Source organism: Misgurnus anguillicaudatus, chromosome 9 (assembly GCF_027580225.2).
Source record: "Misgurnus anguillicaudatus chromosome 9, ASM2758022v2, whole genome shotgun sequence".
Lineage (NCBI taxonomy): Eukaryota > Metazoa > Chordata > Actinopteri > Cypriniformes > Cobitidae > Misgurnus > Misgurnus anguillicaudatus.
The window spans coordinates 14,636,547-14,648,861 of NC_073345.2; the positions used below are offsets into that span (position 1 = coordinate 14,636,547).

Sequence of the window (12,315 nt, forward strand, 5' to 3'; positions counted from 1 at the left end):
CTTTCCCATACTGATGAAAGAAATGTACATCTTAAAGTCGTATATCTTAATATCTAATATGTTAAAATGTAAATCTTAAAAACAACAAGTTTTTATTGTTTAAATGTCTATGTGTTTTTTTCAAACCATGAGCAAATTAATTTCACCATTGTTGAGTATTTAAATAATACTCAATTTAAAATAATGGTTTATAGCAGTCACAGCCAATAAAACAAATATTTTGTATACGTTCCTTTTAGCCATTGGTATGAAAATATATACCGCAATTGCCTTAATTTCCAAGAAATCTAAAAACACCTACCTAATATTAACTACTCTGTTATTAAATTAAATTTTTTAAACATCTTCAAACAATATTTTACAGTTACATATAATTTAGCTATGTTTATAAAATAAACGTTCACAATTGAATTCATAATAAATAATAGCCTACTTGCCCATAAATTATTTATTATTATCATTAAGAACAAATACACGTCTGTTATTATTATGTAATTAATGTTATTTATATAGACACGAATAGGCTACTGTAAAGTTTTTTTTCTACTAGTAAATAGTAGTTTTGTAAGTAGTTGAACACAGGATCAGGTTAAGGCGGGAGGGAGGGTGTCGTGTCTGGGTGGAGGTGGGTGTGAGTTCACCAGGCGTCGCTGCCAATGGAAACGGCCGACACGAGGAGCTTCGAGCCAGTGCGCCGCTTCGCCTTCATGTCAGCTCCACTCACCTGCCAGGTGCGCAACGAAGATGATGGCCATGAACGGCAAGCAGCACTTCAACATGCACCATGCGCTACACCCGAGCAACGAGAGCATGCGGCGGGTGTGCCTACCTGCCCCGCAGGTACGTCTCGCACTTAACTGTTCACCACTCTGTAACTTTACAGTCGCTCCAACATCCCTCACTCCCTCTCCCACCCCAACCTTTCCTATCCTCTACCACTCTCCCTCTCTCTTCCACATGCCTATCCAAGCAAAGCTGCTGCTTTCATATTAATGTTCCTGACATGGGAATGTTCTTTAATCCGGGAGTTGACACAATTCCCTACTGACTTCCACATGCGCGCTCTCGTCTCCAGCTCCAGGGCAATATATTCAGCGGCTTTGATGAGAGTCTCCTGGCCCGCGCTGAAGCTTTGGCGGCGGCTGACATCGCGTCTCACGCCAAGAATCACCCATTCAAGACGGACGTCACCTACCATACAATGAGCAGCGTGCCCTGCTCCTCCTCGTCGCCCACGGTGCCCATATCACACCCGTCAAGCAACTTACCCTCGCACCATCACCATCACCTGAGCCACCAGACCTTAGAAGGAGATCTGCTCGACCACATTTCCTCTAGTTTATCGGTCAGCGGCATGGGCGCGCCACAGGACCCGACCGCCCAAGCTCACCAGCACCACCACCTGCAAATGGGTCACCTGCATCAAGCCATGGCTATGGGCCACCCTCACACCCTGTCGGTCCATAACGGCATGGCGTGCATCAGCGACGTTGAATCCGATCCCCGAGAACTGGAGGCATTTGCGGAAAGATTCAAGCAGCGCAGAATAAAGCTCGGAGTGACCCAGGCGGACGTGGGTTCGGCCCTCGCGAACCTTAAGACACCGGGCGTCGGGTCGCTTAGCCAGAGCACCATCTGCAGGTTTGAGTCCCTGACACTTTCCCATAACAACATGATCGCCCTCAAACCCGTCCTCCAAGCCTGGCTGGAGGAGGCTGAAGCGGCATACAGGGAGAAAAATGGCAAACCGGATCCTTTTAACGGCAACGAGAGGAAGCGTAAGCGCACGTCTATCGCCGCTCCGGAGAAACGATCGCTCGAGGCGTATTTCGCCATCCAGCCGCGACCGTCGTCGGAGAAAATCGCGGCTATCGCGGAGAAGTTGGATCTGAAGAAGAACGTGGTTCGGGTTTGGTTCTGCAATCAGCGGCAAAAACAGAAAAGAATGAAATATGCAGCGGTGCACTAGTGTCGTGATCGCAAAGATGGACTTTTTAGGAATACCACAGGGATCTAAAATATCTTATTTTAAAACGTAGCCTATATAAGCCTTTAAAGACTCAAATTTCTTTTCATATGGCCTTCACTTGGTGTAGCAAACGATTTTACACAGTAAATTTGATCAAACTTTGGCCGCCATTTACAATACACTGTTCATGTTAGTGTGCAGTAAAATTAACAACATGTAGCACTAAATGTGTAATTATTTTATCGATCTAATTGTGATTACACACTGTTATTATTACTAAATTAATCATGGACATAGTAATGTAAATTGTTGCCTATTCTTTTAGTTAAGATGAATAGATAGCCTATATTTAAAGCAATACAAATGACTCTCTTAAAGGTTTTAATTTAAATCACCAAACTCAGAATAAAATGTCCACTAAATTAAATGAAAGGCTACTATAACTTTATACAACTTTGTTTCAGTATTATCACACGTGAAATTATATTCTAAAGTGTGTAATAGTGTTTTTGGTATTTAAATAATTATTTATATAACAATACAAATTACGCACAAGGTCTACCTTATGTTGATAGGGCATCACATGAAATGTTATTTGAAAGTTGTTTTAACGTTTGTAATATTGTTTTGAATGTCTTGTTGTAAGTGAATGCATATATGATGGACATCACATATTCTCAAACTCTCACGAATTTCTTTTTTTCGTGAATGATCATCAGTTAGTGGTGATAATAATATGCAAAAACTGATGGTGTAATGAAGAATGCTGCTATTTCATTTGCATTAATGTAGCCACTACAATCACTCTACGCGTAATCTTCACTTTACAAAATGTGTGACTTTGAATGTTATTTAATAAACTGTTGATTTTTTCAAAGCCTTCTTGAGTTTTATGTAAATGTGTTTGCAAACATACTTCAGGTCTATAAATGCAGAACGGGCAGATTTTGACGCCTTTATATTGACTACGTCCTATTTTTACGATTTCAGTTTAACCCTGGAGAACCCACGGGTCAAATTTGGCCATTGTTAAATAATGCTAAGAGAAGGGTTCTTGGGTTCTCCAGAATTAAAATGATAATTTAATATTAACTAAATACAGTCTAGAAATGGTCATAGTTGAAATTCCAATGATCAAGGAAAATTAATCCAACAGATACACTTACGCACGTTGCATAAATTCTCCATTTTACATAAATTATCTCTGACGACAGAAATAATTTTAATATCCTAAATTGTTAAGACGTGTTGTTTTATTAATAAGCCCAAATGCTCAATCGATTAAATATTTATGAAATAAAATAGACTTCACAACATAATGTATGCAATAATATTTAGATCCTGTAAGAATGGACAGTCCAAGCGAGAATCAAAACCATCATCTTTTTCCTCTTTTCTAATTTAAGTTGACAACCTCTTTAAACAGACCCCGTTGAATAATAAATGTCTGCCACGGCTTTGTGCAAAGGGATTTGAAATTATTAAGTAATGGCGATGCAATATTAATTGTATATTGGTATAAAACAGGCAGAGAGCTGAAGGGAGAGTTGTTAGTCTTACAGGCTCAGGGGATGAAGAGAAGCTCTTCAGGTAAGATCATAATGATGATAATAATGCTCACGCTCATGTTTTTACTCAGTTTCTGCAAGGCGCACAAAAAGACGACGTCATTTTAATTTATAAGTGTTTTGTTATTTTGAAAATTATTGATAGAGAGTTATTGGTTATATATATAGGCTAGTCAAATATAATTAGTTCACGCGATCATAAAGAAAAAAACATTGATATTTCCTATATTGTATGAAGATAATTCCGAGTATTTAACAAGTGTTTTAAAACAAAAATTCAATAATATTTAAAGCTGTTTTATTGTATTATTTTAACTATTTTTCAGTTGTTCTCTATGGTTTTATTTTAAAATAATTTATTTTATAATAACTTTAGCTGTTTATTTATTATTTACTTTTTGTAGCTATTTTGTGGTATTCTCGCATACTTTTTTTTAATTATATATTTTATTATATTAATTACAGCGTAATAATAATATTCAACAATATTCAACATTAATATTTCTCCGAAGTTTAACGTACGACAATTTTTAGCCGTTTTACAATCAAAGATCTAAATATACATAATGGGTCTCAGGAACATAACTGCGTGTTTTCAATGAGAAATAAATTATAATAATGGCCAACAGGAGTAAATAAGAGTAGCCTAAATTGTAGTAAACCAGACTAGTGATGAGGATGGGGGTTGAATTTTGATGTAAGAAAGAGCTTTATGAATAATTAAGAGCAGTAATTTAACTTTTTTGTACATCATAATCCTCAAACAATGGTGTAAACCAATCTAAGTTGAGCACAGAGCAGGGGCATGTGGCCAATGCTGAAGACTAAATTATTGATAAACTATTGAAAGGTAGAGGCCTAGACAGCAACTCATGTGCTATGGTTTTTTAAAACTGCGACTGTATATTTTATCGGCTTAATTTATTTTTATTATTACTCACTTTTAAACCATATTCATTTGAATTTAAAAAAATTTCTGTTGAGTCTTAAATTTTGTATTGCGAAGTAGATTTACAGTATAAAAAACAACGCAAAAAAACAAACTGAAAAATCCTGATGGAATGCGTAACCTACATTAAGCTTTTTATCAATACCATTTTTTAATGCCTTAGAACAATTTATTTAATTCTTTATAGCCTTAATAATTGTACTGGAAAGAGTTTTATATCCAAAGAAAATTAAGACTCATATTAATCTGTAAAACATTGAAGAACGTTTAAGATATGAGTGTGGCTTTCAGGTCTTGAGTACTGGAAGCGACATGTGTGTGTGAGAAAGAGTGAATATATGCTTTCATTTCACAGTTAAGAAGATGTGACAGAATGAGGATGGAGGCTATGCAGGAATGTCTTTAGAGAGATGCGGCGAGCCCAAGCTCCCTTTGCGGCACTAGCGCTCGTTCTTGCGCCGGGTCTGCGCACGAGAATAGTAGTCAGGACGCATGCGCTTTAATAATTCATACAGCGCCAGCAGCAACACATGAGACAGCAGCCAATGCGGCGGCGGAGAGCGCGCCCGGTGTGCGTTTATTAGTCGTTTCCCATCATCATCACACGCCAAAGCACCTTAGGCATTTGCCTGCGGTGTCTCAGAGAGATAACTCACGGGTTATCCAAGGGGATACTGTTACTGGAAAACCTGAGTCCGTTCTCTTTAGAGGTCAATTTTGGGCGACTCCACCAGACTTTCGGTTGCGCTTTGTCTGTTTGTAGTCCGATTCAATGTCACGTTTCTGTTTGGGCTATTTAAAGAGTTTTTAGCCTATGAAATAAAATGAAGACGATAGATTTGCATTTCCATAAAGGTACCAGTGCTTTAGGCTTTATTTCCGTGTAAATAGTTTTCTTCCGTTTCTAAGAAACTTGCAGTAAATGACGTCGGCTATAAATTAATAAAAGAAAGACCAATTTATTAAAAACACGCATGATAATGGAATTAACGTTGTCTGTAAGATTTTAAATGCTGCTGACTATAAATGTGAGATTTAAAAACTTGAAAAATAAACACAAGAAAGTTAAAACCAAGTTTCTTTGGTCCCACTTTAAATTTGGTGTCTTTAACTAATGCTACTTAAAAGACAACATTTAATGTATCCTACATATTGTGTACATGCGTGTTGTTTAGGTTTAGGCGTGGATTTAGGGATCGGGTCAAAATGACATGCGGATGCTATAAATGTACAACCCACTAAACATTAGACGTCTGATGGACGCAGACATGTAAACTAGGTCCGCTATTTGGACATCTAACCATGACCCCACTTGGATGTCATTATGCAGTTTAACATTTAAACATCGGATGCTGTAAAAAGGATTTTTTGGTTGCTGCGTCAACTAAATTTTCTTAAGTTGACACAACTTGCAATTTCTGAATTTGTTCATTCTTAAAAATTTTAAACGTTTTACTGTCTCAACTACAAAAAAATCTCACAAAAGAAATGTTTTCCTTCATTCAAAAAAAAAAGTTTAGGGTAATAGTTCACATCTATATTTTATAACTTGAGCCAATGAAAAATCTTGCCCTAAACAATATTTTTTACATCTATAAAAACCTGGCAAGAGGTATATCTTTCTTTATTTTTATAAAGAATGCAAATGTTAGAGGAATGCTAGTTTTCATTATTTTCAAACTGTTATAAAACATCATTTTTATAAATGTTTTGTAAATATTGCTATAGAAAACACTATTCACTTATTAGGTTTAATTTTTTTCATTTAAAGTCACCGTTATAGTGATCAGTGTCTGTTTTAGCTGGGCTCTTGACTCTTTAGCTTTTCCTCTGGTTGCTACAATTTTGTGTTTAAAACATGACTCTTGTGGTAAAAAGCAGACAATAATGTTACAATCACAGTGGCGGTGATGCTTAAGATCATCATCTACATTGTTAGACATTGGGGTACAGTAGGAATCAATTTCTGTCCCCCAAGGTACAATCTACACTAACATACCCCATAGGGCTTATTATTGGACCTCTTTCTTTTTGTACCGGTCCATTTTTACTGTTAAATAAAGGTGCAAAATTGTCATCACAGGTACAAAACTGTTCTCTTAAGGTACAAATCACAAGGGTACAAATTTGTTTTCTAAGCCAAGAGTACAAAAGCTGTACCCTTGAGGGTTCTGCCCCAGTGACAAGTCATTGTACCCCTGAAGGTACAACTATGTACTTTATTTTCTGACAGTGTAGTGAGTGATTTATTAATTCACTGTTTGATCAACTGAAAGTATATTTTTTTGTTAATGATGAGATACTACAGGAGATCCAGCACACAAAGCAGTTTTTAATTCTGACAGATTTTAAGACAATTTCCACATTAAAAGAAATTGTTGTGCCATTTCGAAAACAAACATCAAGAACGAGAGCATGAATCTCAACAATGGTGTCAAAGAAAATAGTAAAAAAGTTAATTTATTCACACTGCAGTGCATGGGAGTCCTGTTTAGGATTTGTAATTTGTTGATACAGAGGTCCATTGAACGTTAATACTGGACGTTCAGTACATTGAAAAAGGCGTCATCTGGCATCACAGTCTCCACATTCAGGGGACCAAAATTAGACATGCAAAAAAGACGTGCAGAAACTGCAACAATCAGTTTATTCAATAATAAATTTAATGCAGATAAAAACAAGATTATGATATACACAGTCTGTACAATGCCACACATAGCATAAAGGACTTAGACCTCTTTTTATCATAACTTACTGCTGTTATCTGACGTTTTTAGAACGATTACCCATCAAAATGGACCAGTCAATAGAAAAAGTCCCCATGGATTACAAGTGAAGCAAAAATGATTTAGGCTGCATGCCACTATAAAATTGTAATAGTGTTGTCCCTGTAGCTGATAAACACAGGTATCTGATCATTCGCACCCCTCTAAAGGCTTGCTAAATTGTGGGATGTGTGCACGCTTGGCTCTTGAACTGCCTCTGCATTATGCATGCGGTGTGCTTTTATCACTCGACATGTTATCATGAACATCCACTATGGGGCACTTCAGTGCTACCATAAACAGTAACAGAATATACAGTTTAATCGACATACTTATGAATATTTATATATCCGCTTTTTGTGGATTTAGAAAAATTTTGAGATATTAATTTTTAATTTGCCATTCATATTAACAGATTATAGCATTCATGCTGACTGTTATTGTCCAAAGTCTGTTCACCAACCCTGTTAATTGCACACAAAACTGTAAAAGACTATGAATTTATTTGGAAAGGCTCACAATACCCTCATCAATTATTTCCTATAGTACACTTGAAAGAGTAAATGAACACAGCTAAGCAAATTTAAACAATGAATGAGTCAGAAGTACTGCCACATCTTAAAGAGTCACAAGAAGTCAGTGTGAGCCTCAATGTGCATTATGGGTATTTTTAGATCGCTTTTGCAGTGTATTTTTGGATTAAATAAATGCACTAAATCAGGGGTGGGCATGGTCCTGGAGGGCCACTTTCCTGCAAAGTTTATCTCCAACCCTAATCAAACACACCTGAAAATCTTAATCAAAGGCTTAAGTATGACTTGGAAATTACATTCAGGTGTGTTTGATTAGGGTTGGAGCTAAACTTTGCAGGACAGTGGCCCTCCAGGACCAGGAATGCCCACCCCTGCACTAAATAATGGCCCATATGGTAACAGACAGCACACAGAAGCAATTGTTGCCCTTTAATCTGGAAAGTGATATATAGCAATTTCTTCTATCTTGAATCTGAAGGGCATCATTCTACAGTGAGGAAGATCATTCACAACTTAAGTGCAAAACAATTAGTGGACATCCCATGCACTTAAGGTAAGACAATGCAAAAATTGGTAAGACAATGCAAATGCAAAAGAAGAGACAACAGGAGCAGGGCTAACTGGCAGATGGACGACCTGGAAGAACACGACAGCAACTTAAGCCCTTTTCACACAGAGATTAGGGAAAATACACAGAAAATGCGTCCAGATCTGTGAGTGCATTTACACACATGAAGAGTTTCGTTGCAAAACGAGATAAATCCATCTTTTAACATTTTTGTCAAAACGTGTTTATTATTATGTTATCATGTTATTATTTTGTTTTATGGTGCTACTTAGCTGTATTTTTTAAGTTATGAAGGTTTTGAATCAAAACAAACCAACTGCAGTTGCATTGAAATTAATTGGAATGTACAACAAAAAAAACGCGACTTCTGAACAATTAAAAAAACGGTGGTTATCTGGTTTTGCAACGAAACTCTTCATATACAGTTAATATCCCATAAAGACCCATTACGTATTTAAAGTCCTGCACGTGGTAGGTTTTTTCCACAGCATCTGAAGTTTGCTAATTATCTGTAATTTCTGTCTTGAGAAACCATGCACATGCATTTTAGTTTATGACAAGATCATAAGGAGTGCGTGATGCGCTGTTTTGTCATGCTGGTGAATGATCTCCGCTTCAGAGCAGATAGTGACGAGCTCTCTGATCTCTGCTTCAGGCCAGTTTGACAACATTTCTTTAGATGTGAATCAGTGGCGGCCGGTGACTTCTTTTTTCGAGGACGCTCGATGTGAAGTATGTAGGCCGTCATGTGTGTGGTTCCTCTTTTCAAAATATGTGTTCTGCACATCGAGTGATCCTATGTGCATAATGTGTCTTGTCAAAATAAGTGGCTGCTGCAGATGTGTCCAAAGGGTTTATGATAAAAGAGACGCTCGCGATTGCCAGATACTCGCATAATCTCATGTGTAATCAGAGTTTACTGTTAAGGGAGTGTCTACCGTGTATTTTGTGAGCGTCTCTTTTATCATAAACTGTTTCGACGCGTGTGGCACTTATTTTGACAAAACACGTGATGCACACAGGATCTATCCACACACAGAAAACACACTCTGGAAAAGGGAACCACACACGTGACAATCCAAACACTTATTTTGAATTAGCGCCTCCTCGGATGAGCAGTCACGAGCCGCCACTGTTGTGAATGTTGATCTGCATTTAAATCCCTTTTTTTCAAATAGCTGAACCATAACTTCTTGTTGCAATGAGACACGCGTCCTCACCACAGCACGCCCCTTACGGCATTGTTTCTGCCTCTTGTTCACACAGAATGCTTTCCGTGAATGTTACAGAAATGTTACTAGTTCATCTTTAAGGGAGTGATCCCAGAACATTTATGGGATGTGTTTGAGTCGGCACAGAAGCCTCTCTGACAAGTTTCAGAAATTTTCTGGGACCAAAGTGCTGTGTGAATGTGGTTTTGAATTCCTGGAAAACCTATGCTGTTTTATCCCATAGTTAGGTAACAACATCCTAGCATAGGTCCATTTAAATAATGTAAATGTTTTACCCAAACAACAACCCAGCATTATTTTTATTATTTAAATCACCAATATCAGGAAGTAAACAGTTGCCTACAATCCGTGTGTTTGTTGTAGTCCAAGAAAAGAGATTTACGTCATTTGCGTCATTGTTTACTTTGGGGTTTGTACATTTTGCATATCATTAACATGTACTAATACACACTTACACACCAAAGGAAATTTAAAAACGTGAACTGGACAATAGGTGCTCTTTAATAACCCAACACCTTTTCTCTCCAATATTTACCTATCATTGGGTTAAAAATAACCCAGTAGAATGTGTGTTTATGAGATTATTGAAACGTATTATCAGAGTGCATAAAATAATGTAAGTATCAAAAATGAACTATAAAACAGTATTTGATCGTGAAAAATATATTTATTTATTTCTCTTCAGCAACAAATGCATTTTAATGTTACACAGAAACAAGTCCATGTAAGTCTTTATTTAATAGACAATATAAATATCCTATAAATTAACACTGCTTCATAAGTTAATACAGCACAGCTTCATTCCTTGATTTTGTTGGCATTTCTCAATTGGACACATTGTTTCAGATTCTTCAGAAACTCAGACAGTTGGATTTCGACCTGGTCATCTGCAGGTTTACACGTTTTCTGAAAGACAGCAACATGACATTTATCTCTGGTAGGATGAAGGTACGGTTAGAAATTAACATTCTAGTCTGTTAAACTTACCATATTATTTTCATTTATCATTTTCAAAGTCCTCATTAGCTTCTTGTCTGAGCGGAAACGTTCAAACTTGGACCCAGAGCGTCCGGAAACCTTTTTTATCAGTTGATCCTCAGCCTGGCAGAAAAACACATCCTGATAATAAAAGTGACAAGAACAGGGTTAAATCATATTAGTGTAATAGCTCTTTGATAAACAAATACTGGTAAACACTGCTGGCATACTGAGCAGTGGTCCTCAAACTTTTCTCACCCTGTGTGGGGTACATCCCTTCGCGACTGCCCAAAGAAAATTCATAACATAACACAATTTCAAACTTATAATTTGAATTAAACAAAACATATTGAATGATACAATGATGCAGTACTGTTGGTACTAGCTATTATATTTTTGAGGTTTAATTACACAGAATTTACACAAAATTTTATTTGTAAAATAAAATGAAAAATGGGGCCCCCCAGTTTGAGAACACACTGCATTAAAGCAAGGGGAACAATGATATGTTGCACTAATGTCAAGTTTGACTTTTAAATGTTGTCCATGGGTACAAAAATGGTAATTTTTATAAACATACTTTCATATGTCATGTTATATTAAATCTCTGTTGGCCAAAACAATGGCTTAAGCTGAACATTTCTGTTTATCATAATCATTGCATTTTAGGTTAAAACACCCTTTAATAACCTATGATAAGCAGGCATCCATTGTGACAACATGCTTCACAATGACTATTAAACAGAACAAAACGAGCTTCACAGCCGAGACTTAAAGGTGGGTGTCTAGACAGAATTTAAACAAAAAATCTCTGATCATATGCAAAACTCAAGTAATATAAATGATATGCAACTGTTTACATGTGCAGCAGCTCACCTTACAATCCTTATGGTGTTTCAGATCACTCACAAAGATGTCATCCTAAAAAAACAGATTAAAGAATACTGGAATAAATACGTGATCAGATCAGCTATTGCTACGATCATGTGAGAAAGTTTAGTCTTACCATGGAATGCTTGGAAAGCTCTTTCATTGTGGTATTCAATTCATCGAAAAGCTCATTAAACAAAGTCTTCTTTTCTGTAGGAGCGGCCGAGACGCACATAGCTACAATAGCCAGCAGTAGCGTGGTAGTCACAGAAGTCATCATTTTGTCTGTCTGCTTCAAGAGATTGGTTTCCTTAGCTTTAGTTTTTCGAATCCCGAAAGTGAATGATTCGTCTTCAGCTGTACGCTGCATATATATACTCTCGTGAAATTTCCATTGTGCACGGTAAGCACTAACAGTGCTCATTGCAAACTCATAGGTTGATGGTTGAGATGGGGTTGATAACTTGTGGCTTCACGTCTGTCATATTGCCCTGATTTCGTCGAAGAGCGGAATCGAGAAAGAAGATTTTTTAATGATTTTGAATAGCTGGGCTGCGCGCTGACCGTGTTTGGTTGTGCAAACTAGTTTCATTACTGCAGACTCTTAATGATCAATACTGATAGCTTTTGCTGCAAAACGTGTGCTTTTGTTATCAAACTGTTTTTTTAAACCCTAAAATGGATAACTGACTAAAGTCATGTTGGTAAACTGAAATTGAGATACACGGATAAATGCATGGCTGATGACTAATAACAACAGTATGAAAGTACCTTTGAAATGTAATTGTAAGATGATGACTGTTTTGAAGGCAATACTACAGCAGTTATTTATCTTAGTTTGTGGTAATTTTAGCATTTATTAAAAAAATTATTGTAACCGATA

At 36.8% G+C, this 12,315-nt stretch overlaps 2 protein-coding genes across 2 annotated transcripts; one reads left to right on the top strand and one right to left on the bottom strand.

Annotated features, from left to right (window-relative positions):
• The first annotated feature begins 484 nt into the window (after window positions 1-484).
• Window positions 485-3,032, top strand: pou4f3 (POU class 4 homeobox 3). Its single transcript, XM_055180753.2, has 2 exons — window positions 485-840; window positions 1,076-3,032. Exons 1-2 carry the CDS (start codon window positions 745-747, stop codon window positions 1,967-1,969), a joined length of 990 nt encoding a protein of 329 aa, XP_055036728.2. The 5' UTR covers window positions 485-744; the 3' UTR covers window positions 1,970-3,032.
• A 6,885-nt stretch (window positions 3,033-9,917) lies between these two features.
• On the bottom strand, window positions 9,918-12,284 carry il13 (interleukin 13). Its single transcript, XM_055180391.2, has 4 exons — window positions 11,569-12,284; window positions 11,439-11,483; window positions 10,572-10,703; window positions 9,918-10,490 (listed from the first exon to the last, which is right to left on the bottom strand). The coding sequence occupies exons 1-4, from the start codon at window positions 11,854-11,856 to the stop codon at window positions 10,383-10,385; spliced, it is 573 nt and encodes a 190-aa protein (XP_055036366.2). The 5' UTR covers window positions 11,857-12,284; the 3' UTR covers window positions 9,918-10,382.
• Window positions 12,285-12,315: the final 31 nt, after the last annotated feature.